The following is a 26,374-nucleotide window of genomic DNA, read 5'->3' as shown; positions in this document are numbered from 1 at the left end:
CCTTTGGCCCTTTGAGCCTGCTCCCCATTTATCGCGTTCATGGCTGACCATCCAACTCAATAGCCTAAATTGCATGTAGCACAGTGGTTAGCACAGTGCTTTCACAGCGCCAGGGCCCCAGGCTCGATTCCTGGCTTGGTTCACTGTCTGTGTGGGAGTCTGCACGTTCTCCCCGTGTCTGCGTGGGTTTCCTCCAGGTGCTCCGGTTTCCTCCCACATTCCAAAGATGTGCAGGTTAGGTAGATTGGCCATGATAAATTGCCCTTAGTGTCCAAAATATTAGGTGGGGTTACTGGGTTATGGGGATAGATTGGAGGCATGGGCTTAACTGGGGTGCTCTTTCCAGGGCCAGTGCAGACTCAATGGGCCAAACGGCCCTCCTTCTGCACTGTAATTCTATGATTCTTATAACCTTTGATCCCATTCGCCCCAAGTGCTATATCTAGCCGCCTCTTGAATATATTGCAATGTTTAGTCTCAACTACTTCCTGTGGTAGTGAATCCACAGGCTCACCACTCTTTGTGAAGAATGTCCCCTCATCTCTGTCCGAATGATTTACCCTGAATCCTCAGACTGAGATCCTTGGTTCTGGACACGCCACCATTGGGAACATTTTCCCTGCATCTACCCTGTCTAGTCCTGTTAGAATTTTCAAAGTCTCTATGAGATCCTCCTTCATTCTTCTGCCTCCAGCGAGAACAATCCCACCTAGTCAGTCTCTCCTCGTATGACAGTCCTGACATCCTGGAATCAGTCTGGTAAAGCTGCATCATTGTCTTAGTCCTTTTTGCGTTAAGCCAAGACAGTTCAAATGTGACCACAGAATTCTCCTGCACTTCGAAAATACTTTCTTCTTATTTAGTCCTGCGAGTCCTCCCACTGTCGGCCTGCGAGTTATTGGAAATGGAAGAAAATATGCAAAATGTGTCACTATATCAAAGACTAATGCAAGGTGAGCATAAAGCTTTACTTGTCAAAAGTAATCAGAACAAAGTTATTAATGTTGTAGTTCTCGTCCTTGCATTTTTGCATACTGTAGAAAAATGTTTGAACTAGATTTGTTTTTGTGGAAACATTTGTGTAAACAAACCTGTAAAGTTTGCATCATGTCACTAAGACTATGACACATGTAACGCCATGTCTCACTATCAATAAAGCCCGGGCCGTTGTAAAATTCCCCATACCTCCTTTTTAAAGGCTATCTGCTCCTACCCCCCATTTTCGAACTACTTACATCAAGCTAGCTTCTTTTGGAGACAGGACTAGTGTAGTTTTGTTACATTGTGTTTCTAGTTGTTTACTGTGTCTTAATTGATATATTTAGACCTGAGCCCTCACCAAAAAGCCGGCATGAGCTGATTCCATTTTGAAAAATGATTTCATGAGATTTGGCATCATGGCAAGGCAGCACTTGTTTTGTCCATTCCTATTTGCCCTCGAGAAGGCGGTTTGAGCTGCCGCCTTGGTACACCAACGGTGCTGGGAAATTGCAAGACTTTGATCCAGGAGCAATGAAGGAATAGCACTATATTTCCGAGTCATGATGGCCGGGTTGCTTGGAGAGGAACTTGCAGGTGGCCGTGGTCTCGTGCGTCTTCTGCCTTTGTCGCTTTAAGGTAGTATAGAAGTGTTTAAGAAATCATAGAATTTACAGTGCAGAAGGAGGGTTGGTTTAACACAGGGCTAAAGCGCTGGCTTTCAAAGCAGACCAAGGCAGGCCAGCAGCACGGTTCAATTCCTGTACCAGCCTCCCCGAACAGGCTCTGGAATGTGGCGACTAGGGGCTTTTGACAGTAACTTCATTTGAAGCCTACTTGTGACAATAAGCGATTTTCATTTCATTTTCAACCCATCGAGTCTGCACCGGCTCGTCGAAAAAACAAAACACCCTACTTAATCCACGCCTCCACCCTATCCCAGTAATCCCACCTCACCTTTTGGACACCAAGGGGCAATTTAGCATGGCCAATCCACCTAACCTGCACATATTTCGCCTGTGGGAGGAAATCGGAGCACCCGGAGGAAACCCACGCAGACACGGGAGAAAGTGCAAACTCCACACACACTCACCCGAGGTCGGAATTGAATCCAGGTTCCTGGAGCTGTGAGGCAGCAGTGCTAGCCGCTGTACTGCGGGCCGCCCTTGGTTGGTTTGGAAGGTACTGTCACAAGAACCTTGGTGAGTTGCTGCAGTGCGTTTTCTATGTAGTACACACTGTTGCCACTATATGCGGTGGTGGAGGGAGTGAATCTTTAAGGTGGAACATAGGGACTGATCATGCGGGTTGCTTTGTTCTGGATGCTGTTAAGCTTCTTGAGGGTTGTTGAAAGTGCGCTCATCCAGGCAAGTGGTGAGTGTACCATCACAATCCTGGCTAGTGCCTTGTAGATGGTAGATAAGGTTTGGAGAGCGAGGCAGTGAGTTGCACACTTCAGAGTTCCCAACCTCTGATGTGCTCTTGTAGTCGATGCTTATATGCTAGTCCAGTTCAGTTTCTGGTCAATGGTAAGACCGACCCCAGAATGTTCATAGTGGGGGATTCAGCAATGATAATGTCAGTGAGGGAGATGGTTAGATTCTCTCATTGGAGATGGTCACTGACTGGTACTTGAGTGGTGTAAATGTAACTTGGCACTTACCAGCCCAAGCCTGAACATATTCAGGTCTTGCTGCATATTGGCATGGGTGGTTTCAATACTGAGCTGTCACAAATGGTGCTGAAATTTGTGGAATCATCAGTGAACATCCCCACTTTTGACTTTGGGTCGGAAGGAAGATCACTGATGAAGCAGCTGAAGATGGTTGGGCCTAGAGGACACTACCCTGAGGAACTCCTGCAGCAGTGTCCTGGGGCCAGGATGATTGGGTTCCTAAAACCACAATCACTTCCTTGTGCTAGGTACAATTCCAATCAGTGGAGAGTTTCCCCCCCTGATTCCCGTTGACATCAATTTTGTCAGGACTGTTTGATGCCAAACTAGGTCAGATGCTGCCTTGTTGCAGGACACACTCTCACCTCTGCTCTTGAGATCAGCTCTTTTGACCATATTTTTATAGGATAAAGAAGAGTCTGCCTTTTCAGGACACAAGGCAGTTTGGTACAAAACACTTGCTCAAAGATTTAGCACAGGGCTAAATAGCTGGCTTTTAAAGCAGACCAAGGCAGGCCAGCAGCACGGTTCAATTCCCGTACCAGCCTCCCCGAACAGGCGCCGGAATGTGGCAACTAGGGGCTTTTCACAGTAACTTAATTTGAAGCCTACTTGTGACAATAAGCGATTTTTCAAAAAAGTTTTAGTGTCCTTTTTTTAAAAGAAATTTCTCTCCAGAAAAATAAAATTCATACAGACGAGGAGCAGGAGTAGGCCATTCGGCACCTTGAGGAGAAGAGTTGTGAAGACACACGACCCTCTGACTGAAAATGGTTTATCTCATTTCCGTTTTAAATGGTCAACCCCTTATTTTCCAATAGTGACCTCCTAGTTCTAGTTTCTCCGCGAGAGAAAAAAATACCCTCTCCACATCCGCCCTGTCAAGACCCCTAGAATCTTATATGATTAATCAGGTCACCTCTTACTCTCTTCTAAACTCCAGTGTTGCAAGCATAACCTGTCCAATTTTAACCCACTATTCCAGGCATTATCAAGAATTCTGTCACACTTTGAATCCTAACACAAGGCAAGAATTCATACATGCATCTCAGAAATGCATGGATTTAAGCATAGACTTAAAGCAGAGATCTTGAGTCTGCTGGTATGTTATTTCTAGTATAACTGGTCTAAAGTAATCTGGAGCATGAGCCAACGAGTGAACTTCAGGATGGGAGGTGTAGTTTACAGTAGAGAGCCTGGGGGGTGGTGGATGGTAATCACTTGGGAATTACATTACTATGGACCTCCAGTTTCTTAGCAAGTAGGGCTGAATTGTTTTGCAGAGGCTAGGGCCTTGCCCACCGACTCAAATGTCCGGGGTGAACCTGCGTCTGGCAGCCTAGGAAGCCACAGCTGGCTTTTACAATGATCAGGAATTTAAGTGCCCAAGACTACCATGAAGCTACAACTCTTATATGTCCATAATAGGACCAATACAATCCACGGGAAGAACAGCATAAATGTCACATTAGTGGCCATCTTTCAGCAGCGCTGCCTACAAGTTCCTAGGCGTCACATGGCAGACAGCACCACTAATGAAGAAGTACTATAGAGAATTAACATCGTCATCTGTAACGGAGACAATTGTGACGACCAGGACATACATTTTGCCTCCAACGCTTATGCATCACCAGAGTGACCGTCGTATGGAAACCAGCAGATGAACAAAGAAGATGGGGTTAGTCAAAGAAGACTTGGTGAAGTACATTAAGGAAGATTTACAACTATAGGGCATCTGGAGAGATTGCAATGGATCGCTGCCTGTGAAGGAATCTTGCTGCTCGTGGCTCTGCATGTGGGAATTAAGTCAATGTAAGTAAGTGAGCAAGAGAGGGTGTGCCATCTAGCACCTACTCAGCCACTGGTAAATCCTACAGAAGCTGGCAGGTGGGCATACTTGTCATGCCACCCGATTTCCTGCCAGTCCAGTCCTGGGGAACAGGTCTAAAATTCCAACCTATAAGTGGAAAACTGTGTGAAGGTGGTTCAGCAGAGTAGAGATTTTAGTAGGTTGACGCAAGAAGCTTTGCCGCGCCTGAGCAGGTACATGACAGTAGCCTAATGGAAGTGGTAGATTTACTTCTGTACATATAACTTGTAACATGTTTGCACTATTGTATAGAAGCAAACTTAGAAAACCACAGCCTGAAGGTATTGAGAGATGAGAGGTGGCTAGCCTTTAACCTTTCCTTGGGCATAGGAGGTTCTGCACATGCGCTTTTCCTTCCCCCTCCTCTCATTCATATGCATGCACTTTCTACGGACATCTATAATCTGTATGTAAAATTTATCACCAGTAGGAAAAATGTTGAGTGCTCTTTCTGGTGTGGTATAAAATTATCATTTGAATAGACCTCCATTTTAAGTAGCATTTATAAACTGCTGGCTTTGGGACTGCTGGGATGATACGTATCTAGATTCTGACTTCATGGGGTTGAGAGCTTTCCGAGGTCATTTTAATCAGGAAATTGTTTTTCCTTCATTTATTCTGTCCTCCACATCAATTAGATGAGTATCATTTGGTTCCATGCTGTGGGGTGCCTCGAAATTGCTCTCTACTCAAAACAGAGTGATTCAGGAAATCAAAGCTTATTTTAACCGTGGTCGCAGAACCCTATGCAGCTCAGCGATGAAACTGATAGTAAAAAGACTACAGGAATGTTATCTTCAATCCTTTCATCTGGGTGATAGGAGTCCACGGGGTCAAGAAAAGGCTATTCCAGTTATTCAGTTACCACATACTACGGGTCCTATTATCAGCATTGATTTACAGCTGCATGGAATACTACTCGTGTCTACCAAACATTACCATTTAAATCTGGTAATTATTAAACAAGACTAATTTGGCACGAGGGTTAGAAATTCCTAGCTGGTGTTTCCCTTCTAAATTGGCATGGCTTTTTAGGTCTGTGAAGATTATCACCATATGGATGAAGGGTTAGTTATGGAGTAGGAATGAATGAAAACTATAAATATTCTAAATTTTCTATGTAACATATTGCAACTCAGTTTCTAAATATTTGTAAACCTTTTTATAGAAGATGAACATTACTAGTTTTATTATGTTTTACACTATGGTTAAAATGCAAGAGAATTTTATCTCTAGGTTATATGCCAGGTTATCTGCTAATTTCTATAGACACTCAAATAATAATTTGCATTTTAACCTCGCATGTAATACTTTTTTTAAAAACCTGATGGTTGTTTTAACCATGCAATGTTTTCACAGTGGGAATAAGTCAATGTGCCATGGAGCAAAGCTTTCTCAGAAACAGAGGAAGATGATTGCCATGGCAGCTAAGGAACCGAGCACAACAACAAAGTGGACTGCACGCCTGTGAAATCGAATCTGACCATATCATTAACCCCATCAAGACAGGAAATGCTTGGTAAGATGACAAGCATGAACAAATTGATAATATACAAAATAAATGGATCTTCAGTAATTTTTAAGGTGTTTGCTGTATTTTCTGATGTGCTGGCCACACGACCTGATGCCTTTCCTTGTGTTATTTTTTTCCTTTATTTGTCAGCTGCATTTGCATGTCACTTGTAATAAGTACACTTGACATTACATGGTAGCCAGGGGCTGGTTTATCACAGTGAGCTATACAGCTGGCTTGTAATGCAGAACAAGGCCTGCAGCGCAGGCTCAATTCCCCGAACAGTGCCGGAATGTGGTGACTAGGGACTTTTCACAGTAACTTCATTGAAGCCTACTTGCGACAATAAGCCATTATTATTATTATAGATGAGTCAGCATTGAAAGTTGTAGATAATCTCTGGCCTAGACATCCACCTGGGTTAGTGAAGTTTGAAAACTGGATGGCAAATTTCTTGTTAAATAATATAGGCTTCTGCTTTTTTGTAACACAAAACTACTCCTTGCATAATTCTGATGCGTAGCTCATGTGTTTGCTGTATTTGGATCTACAGCTGCACGTAATAACTTCCTGACACGCTTTAATGGGCTCCATCCTTTCCTCGATGTTCTAGTTTAGATATCATCACTGCTCCAGTATACCGCAAGCCTACTTTCACTGGTCAGTATATGTGTTGTGATTCTTACGATCCCACACGCTATGTGAAATGGCCTTATCAGCAGCTACTTAAATAAAGGCCAAACCATTTGCTCACCATGCAAGATTGATGTTAAACAGGGCACATCAGAGCTATCATGTGGGATAATGGATCCCCTGATCAGATCACTGCTTACTGTATATCGGGCAAACTCATCTTTACACCTAATACCATCACTTTTAGTCCTTGAAAAGTGCCCAGTACGCTTGGGATAACCCGGAAGGGTAAGGTGCCTCAAAACTTTGAACAACAGGTGAAGCTAACCATTTTATACAGCTGTTATGCAATAGCAACACAAGTAGTATTCTCCACTTGCAGAATGTTGCCGTCAAGACAAAAGGCATCTGTCTATTTTATTTAACAAAACATTTACCAGTAAGTTTTCAAAATTACTCATTTGTGTGGTAGGCAGTGATGGATTTCAGTGCCTGTGTGAAGCCAGGTATGTAGGCTGTATATCCCAAAGACTGGGGAATCGTATCCAACAGCATGTCCCTTCAGCTTTTTGCAACAGGCAAAGTAGCGACGCTACTCAACCAAAATCCAGAACATAGTGTCCAACATTAGATGTGATGCCACAATTGGACAAAACTTACTAAACACTGCTGATTATGCTAAGAATTACACTGACAATCAATTTAAGATTATCAGTTGGGCTGGCAGTGTGGCTCATGTGTGCTAGACGGTCCATATATTCACACATGAGGTCCTTTCCTTTGCAAGCAGAAATAACATGCCCTCACCAATGCGCTTTTTTCAACTACACAAAAGCTTGTTTAGGGGACAGCAGTTAATGGTAATGCCTTAACCATTGACCTGCCTGGTTTGAATTTCAACAAAAGCTTGGTAATTTACTGATCCCAGATGCATTCTCCAAGGCAACACCTCTATCAATCAGAGTGCAGTGGCCAACAAATCAGCACCCTCTTCCCAAGCAGAATAACTTGTTTCTATTGAGATTTGATTTTCTTGTGAATCTGTCTTGATGAGTGCAAAATGAAAAGCTTTAACGCCATGTTTCTTTTTTCCCAGCAATATTATTCATTTTTATTTAATCAGTCATTTTAGTTATAAATTTGTTAACTGTTACAAAACATTTTCACTTAGGGCGACTCCATTCAATGACCTCTCCTCCCCAAAATCATTCCGTGACCTACTAGTGGAAGAAAAGTCATCAGAAAAAGTAGGTGACTCCCTGCCATCCAGCTCATGGGAAAATAATTCTAAACAACAAGAACAACATAGCAACAAATATGAGCAACCTACCAGGTGAAGAATTTTTTTAAAAACGGCTTACCTTTAGACGGTTTAATGAATTTGTAAATAAACAAAATACTTCAATCGGTATATGGCTAAGCTTGCAGCTAATGAGAATATAGTAAAAGAATTCTGCCATAGATCTAGTTTCAAAAGTACCCACTCAGGAGAAAAGCTTCATCTATAACGGCAGCACTGGTCCGTTCAGCATGCTGCTGCTATATTGAATGGACATCTATAACGGCAGCATTGGTCCGTTCAGCATGCTGCTGCTATATTGAATGTACATCTATAACGGCAGCACTGGTCCGTTCAGCACGCTGCTGCTATATTGAATGTACATCTGTAACAGCAGCACTGCTTCGTTCAGCATGCTGCTGCTATGTTGAAGGTACATCTATAACGGCAGCACTGGTTAGTTCAGCACGCTGCTGCTATATTGAATGTACATGTATAACGGCAGCACTGGTCCGTTAGAGCATGCTGCTGCTATATTGAACGGACATCTATAACGGCAGCACTGGTCCGTTCAGCATGCTGCTGCTATATTGAATGTACATCTATAACGGCAGCACTGGTCCGTTCAGCATGCTGCTGCTATATTGAATGGACATCTATAACGGCAGCACTGGTTAGTTCAGCATGCTGCTATATTGAATGGACATCTATAACGGCAGCACTGGTCCGTTCAGCATGCTGCTGCTATATTGAATGGACATCTATAACGGCAGCACTGGTCCGTTCAGCACGCTGCTGCTATATTGAATGGACATCTATAACGGCAGCACTGGTCCGTTCAGCATGCTGCTATATTGAATGTACATCTATAACAGCAGCACTGGTCCGTTCAGCATGCTGCCGCTATATTGAATGTACATCTATAACGGCAGCATTGGTCCGTTCAGCATGCTGCTGCTATATTGAATGTACATCTATAACAGCAGCACTGGTCTGTTCAGCACGCTGCTGCTATATTGAATGTACATCTATAACAGCAGCACTGGTCTGTTCAGCATGCTGCTGCTATATTGAATGTACATCTATAACGGCAGCATTGGTCCGTTCAGCATGCTGCTGCTATATTGAATGTACATAGCACAGTATTTAGAAATAACCACTTGATACAAAGTTTAACAACGCTTGCATTTTAGTACTTCAAATAATGGCTTTAGATTATAATTATAGACACATAGAAAATAGGAGTAGGCCATTCTGTCCTTCGAGCTGCTCTGCCATTCATTATGATCAAGGCTGATCATCCAACTCGGCTTTGACAAAGAGTCATCCAAACTCGAGGTTAGCTCCCTTCACCCTCTACAGATGCTGTGCGACCTGCTGAGATAGCCCAGAATTTTCTGTTTTTATTTCCGATTCCAGCATCCGCAGTAATTCACCGACCTGTTCCCATTCTTCTCCTCGTCCCCCCCCCCCCCCCCCCCCCCCAATATCCTTTAATTCCAAGAGTTATGTCTAACTCCTTGAAATTACCCAACGTTTTGGCCTCAACTACTTTGTGTAGTAGTAAATTCCACAGGTTCGCCACTCTCTGGGTGAAGAAATTTCTCCTCATCTCTGTCTTAATTGGTCGACCCCGTATCCTCAGACTGTGATCCCTGGTCTGGTTTACCCCGCCATTATGTTTGGAACTATATCTTTTGTGAGTACTGTTGCTTTCTGTGCAAATGATTCAACCCATTTATTAAAAAACTTTTATCTCTTTATCTGCCTGCACTTAAACAGAAGTTGTTTTCTCTTCCAGTTGCAAAATATGCAGTTTCCCTTTTTAAAAGGGTAAAAAGATCCTGCTATTTCTTAAGAGCTGTGTGAAAGTGACAGAAGGATTCAACTCTCTCTCTCTCGCTCTCTCCATTTACAGTGAGAGGATGTTTCAGCACCTTTATAGGAAAATGTATGTGACAGGCTTTGTAGCAGGCGAGAAATAATTCAAATCCTGTCCCAGTTAAACAATCATGAAGTTCATGTGTCAACATCCATAAGACATTCTAGGGTTTTGTTTCTTAATTTGCCAGTTGACTTTATGCTGTTCATCAGGTGCTCGGTCTTGAGTAAATATTTACATTCAGCAGGTGGGTATCAGATCAGAAATAATTTGATTGAGATCTTATATGCATCTTTTCCCTGCAGTAAGTTTTTAATATTGAATTTCAAAATCTTTTGATGCAGAAGGACTTGGACAGGCTAGGACAGTGTTCTTCAAACTTTTTTTCTAGGGACCCATTTTTACCAACCGGCCAACCTTCGGGACCCTACCCGGCCGACGATCGAGACCCTACCCGGCCGAGGAAATTGTTTTGGGTCCCTTTGGCCCTCGTACACGCTCCTCCAATGGAACCTGTTGGATGAAGGTGAAGCCTTCCGGTGTCGGAAAGTATGGAGTTTCCATCTGTCCAAAGTTCTGCGTTTTTTTTCCCTGTAAAGTTTTATCAAATAACCCCCCCCCCCCCGAACTTGTAAAAAATAAATAAATAAAATGAATGAAAAAAATAAAACATAAATGAATAAAATAAATGAATAAAACCCCCCCCCCGAACTTGTAAAAAAAATTAAATGAATAAAATAAATGAATAAAATGAATAAAACCCCCCCGAACTTGTAAACAAAAAGCTGCGACCGTTTAAAAAAATAGCTGCAGCACTGCGCATGCCCAGCCGATGATCGTATGCGCAATGCGGCTGAAGTTTTTTAACATGTTCGCCATTTTAAAGGCCGCTTCCAGTCGGCGTTATTAAAAGCCAGCTGCTGCGCGGGGATTTGCGCGATCGGGAGCGCCGCGAAGGACGGCTCCGCGACCCTCCCGACACCCGTCCGCGACCCACCCGCGGGTCGCGCCCCCGGCTTTGAAGAACACTGGGCTAGGAGAGTGGGAAAAGAAGTGGCAGATGGAATACAATGTGGAAAAGTGTGAGGTTATGCACTTTGGAAGGAGAAATGGAGGCATTGACTATTTTCTAAATGGGAAGATGCTTAAGAAATCAGAAGCACAAAGGGACTTGGGAGTCCTTGTTCACAATTCTCTTAAAGTTAACGTGCAGGTTCAGTCGGCAGTTAGGAAGGCAAGTGCAATGTTAGCATTCATGTCGGGAGGGCTCGAATACAAGACCAGGGATGTACGTCTGAGGCTATATAAGGCTGTGGTCAGACCCCATTTGGAGTATTGTGAGCAGTTTTGAGATGTTTCAAAGGAAGGATGTACTGGCCTTGGAAAGGGTCCAGAGGAGGTTCACAAGAATGATCCCTGGAATGAAGAGCTTGTCATATGAGGAACAGTTGAGGACTCTGGATCTGTACTCATTGGGGTTTAGAAGGATGAGGGGGGATCGTATTGAAACTTACAGTTACTGCGTGGCCTGGATAGAGTGAACGTGGAGAGGATGTTTCCACTTGTAGGAGAAACGAGAACCAGAGGACACAATCTCAGACTAAAGGAACGATCTTTTAAAACAGAAATGAGGAGGCATTTCTTCAGCCAGAGCGTGGTGAATCTGTAGAACCCTGCCGCAGTAGGCTGTGGAGGCCAAATCACTTGAGTGTCTTTAAGACAGATAGATAGGTTTTTGATCAATAAGGGGATATGGGGTTATGGGTAGAAGGCAGGAGAATGGGGATGAGAAAAATATAATCCATGACTGAATGGAGGAGCAGACTCAATGGGCCGAGTGGCCTAATTCTGCTCCTATGTCTTATGGTCTTATAGACCAAAAGAATATGAATTTTAATTAAGGTAGTTTAGCATTTGAATAAACTGGACCATGTTTATCTAGTGCATTGTTTTTTAACTGATTACAATATGTCTTGCAAATGTAGATGATTTCATTTCACTGATTTGTCAATTGGTCATAAGGAAGTACACATTTTTTTATTTCTTCTTTCATGGGATGGGATTCTCCCTGGCAAGGCCTGCACTTATTTTCCATCCCTAATTATCCTTGAGAAAATGATGGTGAGCTACCTTTACCACCAAAGTGTTTGACTCTTACATCATTTTTCCTCAGGAATCCAAAGGAGGGTTTTAAAAAAACAACTTGATTGTCTGTTCGCTTCCTTCTATCCCAGTATCATGCTAACTGTAGGAAATTTCTGGGCACAATTCCATCAGCTAAAGTTTGCAATGCCTTAATCCTACCAGTTTAGCAGTTCACAAATGCTGATCAAGCTTAGAAATGTCAGGGGATTGTTTATTGCTGAAGGTCACTGAACAAATAACATCAATTTGACCGTTGGCACACTTCATGATATATTGGAACATCACCGTACGATGTAGTTTTTTGCCTGGGTCATCAATGTCGAAAATTGAGACCGAGAAGCTGATAAAAGCAGAAATACTTAGACTGGCGAATCTCCTGTGGTTTGGGAACATGATTGTGATGTTTGACTGCTAACCTGGCCTACTTTTAAAGCCATTGTTCAAGCATTTCCTGTGGTTGTGAAAACAGGCAAATTGATTTGGAGCAGTATTTTCAAACTTATTTTTCCTGGGACCCACTTTTGCCAAGCGGTGGTCCTTCTGGGCCCATGTCGGCCGACATTTGCTACCCATGCCATGTTTGCTGACCTTTAATGTGAAAGGGGAGTCTACTTTGTTTTCACAATCTCACTCCAATCAGGTTCACAGGACGAGAGGGTTCATCGTGGGTGTAAACCGCTTCCAGTTCCTCTGTGCCATCTACATCTTTTTGAGAACTGAAAATCTAACCTCTCACATGTAGATTGTGGTCGAGGGCAATAGCGACAAAATGCTTGTTTTACTCTGCACCGGATACTCCTGGGAGATGCTACTACAGAATGCTGACAGTCTCATGGGCTTTTGGCATGTTTCTAACATGGTATCACAGTTCGGATACATAAATACCGTTCTATTTGGAATCAGCACTAAGTTAATAACAGACACTGGGGGTCTCGACCTCAAAGGGAATGTTTTACCCACCAATTTTTCAAAATCAGAAACTTCTCATTTGCAGTACTTCCCTGCATATACCACCCATGGGTCTTGCATCCTTATTTGCATTGACACAATTGACAAAATCATAGCTCAAGAAATCATGCTTTGTTCTCGAGTTACGTTTCTTCTTTGTAGGCTGTTCATCAGAGTCCCTGGAGCTCTGTACAGAGCTAGGACTGTTCTATGCTGCCCTGGACTCTTCTGAGCAGCTCTCTTGAGCAGATTCAGTTTTGAGATTCTGTCCAGTAGGTACACTGCCTATTTGTGTCACTGGAGGCTTTTTACTTGTAAGAAAACAATTCTTCTTGACAGTCCTTTTGGCTTGCTGGCTGAGCAGCTAGAAAATGAAAGAAGCGGAGCTTGGGCAGGAGCTGGATGAGGATCTGTGGGCTGATGCCCTGAGTAGAGTTAATTCCTCCTCCTCCTCCTGCGCCAGGCTCAGCCTAATACAGTTCAAAGTTGTTCATAGGGCGCATATGACGGGGGCGAGGATGAGTAGGTTTTTTGGGGTGGAGGACAGGTGTGGGAGGTGCTCGGCGAGCCCAGCAAATCACGCCCATATGTTCTGGACGTGCTCAGCGCTGGAGGGGCTTTGCGAGGACTATATCCAAAGTGGTGAACACCCGGGTCAAGCCGAGCTGGGGGATAGCATTATTTGGGGTATCGGACGAGCCGGGAGTGCAGGAGCCGAAAGATGCCGGTGTTCTGGCCTTTGCGTCCCTGGTAGCCCGGCGGAGGATCCTACTAATATGGAGGGATGCGAAGCCCCCAAGCGTGGAAGCTTGGATTAATGATATGGCAGGATTCATCAAGCTGGAAAGGATAAAGTTGCCTTGCATGGGTCTGTGCAGGGGTTCTTCAGGCAGTGGCAACCGTTCCTAGACTTTCTCGCGGAACGTTAGGTGGAGGTCAACAGCAGCAGCAACCCGGGGAGGGGGGGGCGGTTGGTTTTTCTTTTTTGTTTAGATTAGAGTGGGGTGTTTTCCTTACTGGCGTGTTTATCTGTTAAATGGTGGTTATTGTATTTGTTGGAAATCCCATGTATAATTTTTTCTTGTTTTGTGCTTTATTCCTTTTCTGTTTGGAGTGTTTTGTTGAAAAGCGTTGAAAATTTGAATAAATATATTTTTTTTAAAAAGAAAATGAAAGAAGCTCTCTGTGATTTGCGCCAAAAGCACATACATAGATGCCGTTTGACATCAAGTGTACATGCAGGGCATATGCCCTGCTCACTGCTGCCTCTTCAAGCCAGAAGACTGCACAGAGCCTCCTTTGTAAAAGTGCCGATAGTGGGCACTTACCCTGCGACCGGAACCACCCCGGGAACGCTGCGACTTGATAGATCCGCGACTCTCCCGACACTCACCCACGGGTCACGACCCGCACGTTGAAAAAATCCTGGTTTAGAGTGTAACTTTACACAATCCTGGCTCAATTATATAAACTTTTTGTTTTATACTTGCATCTTTCCTTTGTATCTTCCTTCTGCACCAAATATTTCAGGACTTAAAGTCATAATTTGGAGTACAAATACCCAAATGGGTCTCTGCGAGGCTGGTTTAGCTCACCAGACTAAATCGCTGGCTTTTAAAGCAGACCAAGCAGGCCAGCAGCACGGTTCGATTCCCGTACCAGCCTCCCCGGACAGGCGCCGGAATGTGGCGACTAGGGGCTTTTCACAGTAACTTCATTGAAGCCTACTCGTGACAATAAGCGATTTTCATTTCATTTTCATTTTCAAATGGGAATACTGTTCTGTTTCTACCTGTTATGTTAATATGAGTAATTATTTTTGATCACCCTTTTCACAAAATCTAAGTTGCTGTCGCTGTAACCATTTAGATTATATATAGATATAGATATAGAAATTCCGCTTTTATATTAGCCATTGTTTATAATTGCATTGGCGATACATTACATGTTTAATCAAATTGAATCTGCATTGTAAATTCTGTGATTGAATAGAAATGGAAATTTACTGGTTTTGCAGTGGTCTCATACAAATGAGAAATTTTAGATCTCTGATGAGGATTTGAGGTTAGAAAGAAATCAACCAGGGCGGAGCAGGCTCGAAGTGCTGAATTGCCTACTTCTCCTAATTCCTATGTTCCTATCTAGTGAGGACTTCTTCTGAAACAGAAGTCTAAGGCCGGAATTCTCCGGCTATGTGTTGACGTTGAGATTGGGATCCCTGCCGTGCGTTTCCTGGCAAGCGTGGTGACTTCAATGGCATTGAGAGCGGTGGGAACAGAGAATTCTGCTGCCAGCGCACTGTGCGCTGCCTCCTGCTGCCGAGAAGCACACAGCTGTGAGGCCAGAGCATCTCTCCCCCCCCCCCCAAAAAGACTATTTAGTAGAAGTTAAATTCTTACTGGTTTGATGATGCATAAGGAAAGGTATTTCCTTTGGTTGGCAAGAGGATCCATCATTCAAATTACTACAGGGATTGACTGGATAGATTAGGATAACTTTTATTAATGGATTACATGAGTACAGATAATTTTGCTGCATGGTGTGGTCAAGTAGAGACCATTGCCTATTTTTTTAAAAAATCAAAAAATATTTATCTTCTGCTTTTGTCAGCAACGTTGATGCCAACGGAAACAGCATTTGGAATCAGCATTGATGGTGTCAGTCAGAATTGCTAACTTCAGTATAGCTGGACCATGGCTTGAATAATGTTTACAGTTTCACTTTCATCATGGTGGTGACCAATGTGCCTGTCTTTTTCTTTGTAGTTTAATTTAACTGAGCAGGCCGCTTAAATATTTTACACAAGCCATGCATGCGCAGTGACTACATTGTGCAGTTGGGCTGCACAATTTAAAGGAGACATTAGTAATGGCGCTCTACGTTCTGAAGGATTTTTGCATTGTTGTGACGTGAACACCTACGACTGACTTTTGTTTGTGAGGTTTTCATTTTCTATAACAAATCTAATATATAGGATGAGGGTATTTACTGGGTATGTTTCTCATATGTAGTTTTACTTGTATTTGTTGGATTATGGAGTGCTGATGGAGTGTTATGTTTACTGGATGTGGCTTTGTGCATGCCATGGAACTGAAATGGAAGGATATATATGGGCTGGGATTCTCCGACCCCACGCCGGCGATTCAATGGGCCAAGTGCCCGCTGAGTTCGGCCGAGTCCCGCCGGCGTGGATCACGAATGGTCCCACAGCGGGACCTAGAAGTTCTGTCTGCGCGGGTCGTCCTGGTGGGGGGACGGGGGATCCGACTCCGGGGGGGTGGGGGGCCTCCACGGTGGCCTGGCCAGCGATTGGGGCCTACCGTCGGCGGGTGTCTGGTTCCATGGGGGCCTATGTTCCTCCGCGCCGGGTCCCTGTAGGGATGTGCCATATTGCCCAGGGGCCGACGCAGAGACGGACCCACGTGCATTCGCGAACACGCGCCGGCTAAAACAGCGGACACCACTCCGGTGCCTACCTAGCCCTCTCTGAAGGGGTGCATACCTGACAATCGGTATTTTCACGCCGGTGTCAGAACGTGGCTGCGTGATTGGAGAATCCCAACCATGATATGTCATTCATTCAGTCCTCACTATCTGAGACTAGTCATTTTGATCAGATGTGCTGAATAACAATGATCCCGAAGAACATCTTTGCAGAATTAAGGGCCACTTTATGTTTTAACTGCATTTTCTCCATGTTGTAGTGGATCATGGGTGCAGGGAAATAGCTCGGTCTCCATTTTCAGGATAATCACAATTGAATCCCGGAATCACGACAGGCACCCAGAATTGCAAGCTTCCTGTCAAATTTTAAGAACCAGTTAATTATTTAAATCTCTTCTGTATTACAGATTTTATTTGTAAACACATTTGTTGAAGGAAAACAATCTTTAGCCTTCTATGAATTTATTTTTGATGCATTGTGTAGCCAACATTATTACTTTAATACCATGACAACTGGGCAACATATAATTCATGTCATTGCAATATTTGCTGCTACTAATGTAGCCAACACAAAAAGTACCTGGTTCTCAAAGACTATATTAATTGATTTCAAAATATATTAAAGATAAATATTTTCATTTTAACAGTCCTTGGTTAACGACACTTACGGAAAGTCCACCAGCAATGACTCCAATTACCTTTGCGGCTATAGTGGAGGAAGAACGTCAGCAAGAAGCTGCACTTGTGAAGAGCAGAGAGAAACCACTGGCTTTGATTCAGGTAACGCTATCTGTAAAATTGTTCTGGGCACAGTTTCAGAAGGTTTTGCAAAATTAACCTCATTTTTGAGATATCGAACAAGCCAATGATATTTAGATGCAGGAAATAAAGGTTTCATAGATGATAATGGTATATAACCTAGCAGGTGTGTTAATGTGTTCCTGATTTGAGCACTACACAATTGTCTATCTCGATGCAAGCAATAGATTTTCTCTATGAACATTTAGAGGCAGAGACGGTGTAGGGAACTTAATGTGGCACAAGAAGCCATTCCATCCACTGATCCTGTGCCAGTGCAGTTCTGCAATTTGAATTCCTTAGACACACAGAATGGATACAGCACAGAAGAGGTCCTTAAGATCATTTTGTCCTGTGTCATTCTCAGTCAAGAGCCAGTACCACTCTTTCCCTGTTTCCCTGCATTATTTTTCATTCGTATGCATTTACAATTTCCTTTCGAAACCACAATTAAACCTGCTTCTGCCGCACGCTAGTCAGTGCAGTCGAAATCATAACCATTTATTGCATAAAACTGTTATTTCTCTTGTCACCTTTGGTTCTTCTGCCAGTCACCATATATTAGTGCACATTGGTTCTTGACCCTTACACCACTGGGAGATATTTCTCCCTATCTACTCTGTCCAGACCCTTCATGATTCTACTCTACTCCTTTCGCCCTGTTTTTCCTGCCCCATTCCTCACATCCTTTTATTTTCTCTGTAGAAGTGTACTCCATAGATCAAAAGTATTATTTTATACACAAGAGACGAGGAGCCATTCGGCCCTTCGAACCTACTTTGTCATTCGATATCATCGTAAGAAATCTTACAACACCAGGTTAAAGTTCAACAGGTTTATTTAGAATCACTAGCTTTCGGAGCACTGCTCCTTCATCGGGTGATCAGTATGACCATGACTGATCCTCAATCATAAATCCATGGGCTGAATTCTCCGATTCTGAGACTAACTGACCCTCAATCTCAATACCATGGGCTGAATTCTCCAAAACTAACTGCTGAGGCCGGCATGAGGTCGAGAAAACGGTCACTGTTCCTCCGTCTGGTGGGAGGCTAGCAGGCACGCAGCGTGGAGCACCCGGCTCTAGCTGCGGATAAGGCCGGAGAATTGCCGGGTCCGTGGCTGTGCATGATGGCGGCCTACAGCGCCGCACGAGGGCCAGGCCTGCCAAATGTGCCCCCCCCCCCCCCGGCCCAGGCTCGCCACCCCCGGACAAACCCCACCAGAGCCCCCAGCCCCCTCCAAAGCTCCCCTTGCCTGCAGATCGGCTCTCCCCCCCCACCCCCCCCCCCCCCCCCCCCCCCCGATTGTGGAGACGCTGGACCTATTCCACATTCCGCAGCCATCATGCCGAGTTTCTGAAAATAAATACAGTAGTCCCCCGTTATACCGCGCTCCGCAATACCGCGGTTCGCGATATACCGCGGGGGGCTTATGGACTCCAACTGTCAGTTGTGGCAATTTCAGCGGCCGGCTCACTTTGATCCGGAGAGGGAAGCTGCTCTCTCAACTGAAACAATCAGCCGGCCGCTGAAATTGACACTGCTGGCTGCTCTCTCCCTCCAATCAGAAACATTAAAACTTAAAAGTTGGATTGGAGGGAGAGAGCAGCCGGCAGTGTCAATTTCAGCGGCCGGCTGATTGTTTCAGTGAGAGAGCAGCTTCCCTCTCCGGATCAAAATGAGCCGGCCGCTGATATTGACACTGCCGGCTGCTCTCTCCCTCCAATCAGCACCCCAGCAGCCACGGCCTGCACCCCAGCAGCCACGGCCTGTACCCCAGCAGCCACAGCCTGAACCCCAGCAGCCACAGTACCCAGCAGCCACAGCCTGAAGCCCAGCAGCCACGGCCTGTACCCCAGGAGCCACAGCCTGTACCCCAGCAGCCACAGCCTGAACCCCAGCTACAGAGGGGAGGGGCGATGTGAGACCATGCTGGTCTTGCAGAGGCCCGATGACCTCCTCCTGTGTTCTCTGCTCACTCCCTCCAATCAGCCGGCAGTGTCAATTTCAGCGGCCGGCTCACTTTGATCCGGAGAGGGAAGCTGCTCTCTCACTGAAACAATCAGCCGGCCGCTGAAATTGACACTGCCGGCTGCTCTCTCCCCCAATCAGAAACATTAAAACTTAAAAGTTGGATTGGAGGGAGAAAGCAGCGGGCAGTGTCAATTTCAGCGGCCGGCTGATTGTTTCAGTGAGAGAGCAGCTTCCCTCTCCGGATCAAAGTGAGCCGGCCGCTGAAATTGACACTGTTTTAATTAGATCCACGGTGGGGGTTTTAAATTTATTTAAAAATCTATGCTAGCGCTTCCCATTGTGAGTCTACGGGGGTCTGACCTCTCCCCCCGCCCCCCGTAGACTCTCAATGGGAAGCGCTAGCATAGATTTTAAAAATAATTTAAAACCCCATCGTGGATATCCGCGGCTCGGTTGCAACGCGGGTGGCTGTCTTGGACCCCAACACCCGTGTTATAAAGGGGGACTACTGTACCACACTTGGCCCATCGGGAACGGAGCATCGGGTGGGGGGGAGGGGGGGGGAAGTAGGGGCCCTCGGGTAACATCTTGGGGGTGGTGTGCACCGCACTCCTGAAGTATGCCATTTTGAGGGTGGCATGGTAGCACAAGTGATTAGCACTGTGGCTTCACAACGCCAGGGTGCCAGGTTCGATTCCCTGCTGGGTCTGCACGTTCTCCCCGTGTCTGCGTGGGTTTCCTCCGGGTGCTCTGGTTTCCTCCCACAGTCCTAAGACGTGCAGGTTAGGTGGATTGGCCAAGATCAATTGCCCTTAGTGACCAAAAACAGTTAGGAGGGGTTATTGGGTTACGGGGATAGGGTGGGTGAGGGCTTAAGTGGGTCAGTGCAGACTCGATGGGCCGAATGGCCTCCGTCTGCGTTGTATGTTCTATGTTCTAAGAGGGGCGGAGCATTATCAAGCACCACGCCCCCGATTTCGGCGCCATCGTGGATTCCCCGGCCAATCGCCGAACGCGATTTTGGCGTCGGAGACCGGAGAATCCCGTCCCATATTCTTGCTTTCTCACCATAAACCTTGATGCAATTAGCCATTAAATCTAAAACATTATCTATCTCTTTGTGAATACATTCAGTGACTGGCGTCTACAGTCTTCTTTGGCAGAGAATTCCACAGATTCACTACTCTTTGAGTGAAGACATTTTTCTTCATCTCAATCCTAAGTGGTCTCCTCCATATGCTGAGACTGTGTCCCCTGGTCTAGATTTCCAAACCAGTGAAAACGCCCTCCCTGTATCTAGTGTGTCCAGCCCTGATGGAATTTTATCGATTTCAATCAGATCTCCTCTAACCCTTCTAAATCTAGTGAATACAGGCCCAATCGAACAAATCACCCCTCGTAGGACAGTCGAGTCAACCCAGGTATCAGCCTAGTAATGACCTGTTTTCAAGTTAAATTTGGTCAAAAAGAAGTAGCCTAAGGCTGACAATGAACAAAACACACATTTGGAAGTTAACATTTCACGCAGCGCTCTTCTTTTTATTATTGTCACAAGTAGGCTTACATTAACACTGCAATCATAGATCATCGCCATCATAGAATTTACAGTGCAGAAAAAGGCCATTCAGCCTATCGAGTCTGCACCGGCCCTTGGAAAGAGCACCCTACCTAAGTCCCACCCTTTCCCGGTAGCCCATCCCCAACCCAACCTTTTTGGACACTAAGGGCATTTTAGCATGACCAATCCCCTAACATGTACATTTTTGGAGTTAAGTTACTGTGAAAATCCCCTAGTAAACACATTCCGGCGCCTTTTTGGGAGAATTCAGAATATCCAATTCACCTCGCAGCATGTCTTTCAGAACCTGTGGGAGGAAACCGGAGTACCTGGAGGAAACCCACGCATAGGACAGTTGCGGAAAACGTGCAAACTCTGCTCAGTGACCCAAGCAGGAATCTAACCTGGGACCCTGATACTGTGAGCAACAGTGTGAATCACTGTGCTACTGTGCCGCCCATCTGAGCAAAAGGCCGGAGAGTAACATGCAGATGCCAAGTTAGTGCAGTTGTTGCAATAATGAAGTTGGGATGCATTGTTCGAAGCTCCGATTCATAAACGGTCATAATTAGCTGGCAACTGCACATTATTGATCACTGACAAAACATTGTTATGTACACATGTAACCTACTTTGGAGTCTGCTCAAAAACAGATGATCAGAGGCTGCACATGCAACTTTAGGCCCTACTTTCTAACCTGTGCAGAAAATAGCAGCAACAAAATCACAGCTGCCGTTGAATACCTCAAACACCATCTCTCTGCACTTTTCTGCGAGTAATGGAATGTTTTTGAAGTATTCACCATTCTAACCTGTAAAACCTAAGCAGCTTTACCTGTTGCCTTCCAGTACTACAGATTCGGTATTCTTGTTGACTGAGCTTGAATGTCTGGAGCCTCAATTTTCAGATTGTTATTATTCTATTTGTTTTAATTTAAACAGTATTTTTTTATTTGTTCTCTGGATGCGTGTCCCTTGCAAGGCCAGTATTATTTTTATTCTTTCATGTGATGTTGAAATTTCTGGCCAGGCCCAGCATTTGTGACCCATCCCTGGTTGTCCTCGAAAAGGTGGCCGTGAGCCGCCATTTTGAACCGCTGCAGTCCAAGTGGTGTAAGTACACCAGCAGAGGAGTTAAGGGCACTTCTAGTTTTTAACCCAGCAACAGAAATCCATAGTCAGCTAGCTGTCATTCTAGATTTGTGGAGAATTTAGCAAAGGTAGACCATTTCCAGTGGCCTTTCAATTGAGGAATTCAGTTAAAAATTACTCTAATGTATTTTCTTCAAGATTTTACTCATTTTTATCTTCAATTTTCAGATTGAGGAACGTGCCATCCAGGATTTATTAATCCACTACCAAGCCTGTGGCAACTCTGAAGAATTAATTATGATAGATCGATCACCACAAGGACCCATAGCAACCCCAGTATGGAGTAAACATTGATTCTTGTATCTCTATCTACAGCTAACAATAACAAATGTCAGTAATTGCTTCGAAAGGGCTGCATTTTCAAAACAGCAGAGGAACAAAGAATTGCTCCTTTCTCTAGCCGATCAATTATTGTGTTTGACCTTAAGTGCTGCTGAGGCAATACTTTCATTTGGAATATATATCTTTAGATACCTCATTTAATTGACTCTGTAAATGAGAATTTGATATATTAGGTGCTAACCAGATATTGTATTTTATTTTCTCTCCACTTCCCCACCACACGCACTTTTGAAATATTTTTAGTTATAGCTGCACAAAATTAGTGGCAGAGTGTTCTTACAGGATAAACTTAATGGATGTTTGGGGAGGAGAACAAAAATGCTTCTTGTTGAGCCAATTAGAAAACATGGGTGCTATTAAAATCAAAATTATTTTAATGAGCCACTACATCTTTAATTTAATAGGGATGAGGGGAACACCTGGTGTGTTACTTTTGTTCTTTGGCAAACTCCAGCTTTTGTATAGAAGGCACAACACACTGAATAGGTTCAATGCATAGAGAACCAACGTAAATTTGATTTGTAAATTCATCATTGTTGTCATGGTGAGGTATGGAGTCCAGGTGTCTGGCCCACAGGAAAGGGAAAGATCAACCATGTACTCGTACCACTTGACAACTGAATGAAAGCATTGTTGGAGTCTTAGCCACAAATCAACCATTGTCTAAACTACAGTTGGTAAAAGAAAGTGGGGAAAAAAGTCATACAATGATCTAGCCATAACTGTTACAGAATTATTTAACAGCTAAATTTAAAAACCCATGGAATCTACTGAAGATCAGCATTGTTTGCTGATGTTGGGGTAGCACATTTGCAGGTCTGTATGATAAAATGCTAGTTTTTATTGCCATCTAAAGACTTGTAATAGTGTCAAAAATTAGGAAGATTCAGTTTATTATACAAAAGCAGAAAACAAAATCTCCAACACTGTCCATATGTTCTCGACAGAAACAGCGAAGCCAAGACCAATGGCAACAGCACATTATTCTTCCCATTGCTATTATTTTAAATTAAAGTTTGATTAAATGCCCATCTGATTTCCAGTAGCATCAAAGTTGTCTTTACCTTTATAGGCTTGGCTCGAGGCAAGCTGCAGTTTAGACTGCCTGCTGACAGACTTAAGATGGCTGACCTTTTGATGACGATAATGATTATTGTTTATACTTGGTACGAGTGGAAATTATTGAGTACAAGTTCTAAATGAAAGCCCCTCTTGAACAACCATGATGCCTCCAACAGCAGTAGCTTTGCTTTTTTATAAACTTAACAAGATTAGAGAGCAATTATGCAATCATGCTAACTATCATATGTTGAAATGTTATTGTAGCAATACAGCTCAAACACTTGTGTTGGTTTTGTAGTGCTGAAATAAATTTCTAATGAGTAATTTGTAAACATAAAATAATCTTGTGCATGGAATAGGGAGAAATGTTTCAAGAAGCATCTTAGCATTTTTCTTTTGCTGGTGCACAGTTGAGGTTTTGAGCTTACACCGAGTCTCTAGTAGATTTGAACATGATGCAAACTGCTGGATTCAATTTTTTTTTAAGCTGGTATGCTGCCTAGCTTTCCTGTTGTGTACAATATTTGAAACAACACAGGTATTTTTGCATTTGTGTTTGAAAGGCCTTATTGTAGGTGTGTGGTTGGGCAATAGAGGTCCTGCATGATGTGTTCGCATTTGCACATTTGAGATTGGAGCTGTTGTCTTTCCTTGTCAAAACTGAAGTGTAATTTTGGACTCTAGCAAGTAATGTATCTGTTAACTGCAATAGATTACTTGGCAAATTAAGTTTAACCACTTGAAAGGAGTGTCACCGTGTAAAAGATAAATAAAGGGGGGAGGGGCAAACAAAAGTAACACTTAAGATGCAGTGTACATGATCCTTCATTGTTTAAAATAAATGTATTTCATCATAATCATGGAGTTTAGTTGTGACTAGTGGCAAGCTGGAAAAAAATGAAAGCAATAAATGTGTATCTGACTTGAATGGGTGATATTTTGTTTAACTACAATACAGTATTTTCAATATGTGCTTTGTTTACAGATCTAATCAATTTTTCCTGTTCATTCAGTTTCAACATTTCAAAGATCAATCAATGATCCAAAAAGAAATAGGCGCTCGAATACTATCCTTTCACTAGATTTTCACCACATGGTGCCATCTCGGTCAAATTGTCTTTCTACTGTCACTGGCAGCACTTTGAGAAAGAGTTTTTAAAAAAACTTTTAAATCTTTTGGATTGGATTGGATTTGTTTATTGTCACTTGTACCGAGGTACAGTGAAAAGTATTTTTCTGCAAGCAGCTCAACAGATCATTCAATACATGGGAAGAAAAGGGAATTAAACAAAATTCAAGAAAATACATAATGGGCAACACAAGATATACAATATACAATAAGCATCGGCATCGGATGAAGCAGACAGGGTGTAGTGTTAATGAGGTCAGTCAATAAGAGGGTCATTTAGGAGTCTGGTGACAGTGGGGTTTTGCAGAAGTGCAGTAGCATTGTTATAAGAATTTCATTGAAGTTTCAATTTCTAAAAGTCTTAACTTTAGCAGAGATCTGTATTTTTCATATTTTCTTTCTTGTAGGAGACTCTACATTGATCACTGAGATTCAGTATTGAGGTCCTCCAATAACCATGATTGCTCCAGTAAAATTCAAATATTTTTGATGGTTTTTAGTGCAGAGTATTAAATGCCTGCATTAAATTACAATCGTTATTTTTTACACTATTGGCAAAATGGCATTAATATCCTGATGGCGAATGAAATAAACTTGAGAATTGCCTGAGAAAAGTTAATTTGAGTCATGTGGAAGTCACTTGTCTATCTGGGAAAAGCCGCCATTGATCTTTACTTACATCAAAGAAAATTCTTTCCCTCTTCCGTTCTTGCACCATTCTTTTCAAGCATTGATGCAATAAAAAGTAAATAATTACTTAAATCACACGTTTCAGGAGGGGGAAAAATAAGTACTGGAAATAAACACAGATCAATTTTTATGCTCACTGGACATGGGTGATGCGAGTGAAGTTGTACTTATTGCACTTGCTCTTTGTAGTTGTTCAGGCAACTGAGTGGCTTGCTAGGCCACTGCATGACAACTTACTTTTTATATTGTGCCTATAATGTGGTAAAACATCCCAAGGTGCTTCACTGGAACATTGTCAAAGTTTAACATCGAGCCAGATGGTGATATCAAGACAAATATCAAAAGCGTGGAAAAAGAGACCGGTTTTAAGGCGTATCTTAAAGGAGGCGAGAGTTTTAGGGAGGAAATTCCAGATCTTTGAGCATAAGCATTTGAAGGCATAGCATACCTGATTAATACACAGAGCAGTAATAATCAATAAATTATGGACTAGAATTATATGTGCACCAGACTGGGTAGAATTCCATAATACGAAAAATAGGAGCAGAAGTAAACCATATGGCCACTTGAGTCTGCTCAATCAATTTAAGATTATGACTGATCCAATCTTGGCCTCAACTTTGCTCACCCACCTGTTCCCTTGATTCTTGACTCTCCATGCTTCAATTGGAATCTTTGACTCCGCCTCCACAACTCGAGAATTTGAAAGATTCACAAACCTATACGACAAGAAATTATTCCTGATCTCTGTCTTAAATGATGCTCCCTTTTTTCAGTGGAATTCTTAAAGAATAAATTTAGAGTACCCAATTCACTTTTTCCAATTAAGGGGCAATTTGGCATTACCAATCCACCTATCCTGCACATCTTGGGTTGTGGGAGCGAAACAGCGCAAACACTGGGCGAATGTGCAAACTCCACACGGACAGTGACCCAGAGCCGGAACCGAAACTGGAACTTCGGTGCCGTGATGCAGCAGTGCTACCCACTGCCATCATGCTGCCCAACTGATGATCCCTTATACAGAAAGTATGGGCCCGAGTTCTAGATTTCCCCAAAAAGGGAAACATCCTCTCAGTATCTAACCTATCCAATCTCCTCGGAATCTTGTTTTTCAATAAAATAACCATTCATTCCTAACTCCAATGAGTATGCTTTCCCATCTATATATCAGTAGCAAATTTGGCTACTGTCTCTTCATGGGGATAGGGTCCCACCACTGATCCCTATGGGGATTTAGTTACAGTTTAACCTGAGCATGATGCGTTTACCTCAACTCGGTTTCCTAATAGTTAGCTTTG

General features: G+C 43.4%; 1 protein-coding gene across 1 annotated transcript in view; it reads left to right on the top strand.

The window, feature by feature from the left end:
• Positions 1-24,182, top strand: part of ibtk (inhibitor of Bruton agammaglobulinemia tyrosine kinase) — a gene marked incomplete at its 5' end in the record, with an annotated part of 101,482 nt that extends 77,300 nt beyond the window's left edge. The window contains 6 exon segments of the mRNA XM_038801016.1: positions 864-953; positions 5,883-5,963; positions 5,965-6,042; positions 7,841-8,002; positions 17,015-17,147; positions 22,019-24,182. Coding sequence (XP_038656944.1) covers positions 864-953; positions 5,883-5,963; positions 5,965-6,042; positions 7,841-8,002; positions 17,015-17,147; positions 22,019-22,144 — 670 coding nt within the window.
• Between the last annotated feature and the right edge of the window lie 2,192 nt (positions 24,183-26,374).

The sequence above is a fragment of the Scyliorhinus canicula genome, chromosome 6 (assembly GCF_902713615.1).
Source record: "Scyliorhinus canicula chromosome 6, sScyCan1.1, whole genome shotgun sequence".
NCBI classification, from domain to species: domain Eukaryota; kingdom Metazoa; phylum Chordata; class Chondrichthyes; order Carcharhiniformes; family Scyliorhinidae; genus Scyliorhinus; species Scyliorhinus canicula.
Note: the sequence above shows the minus strand (reverse complement) of the source record. Positions and strands in the feature narration are given on the sequence as shown.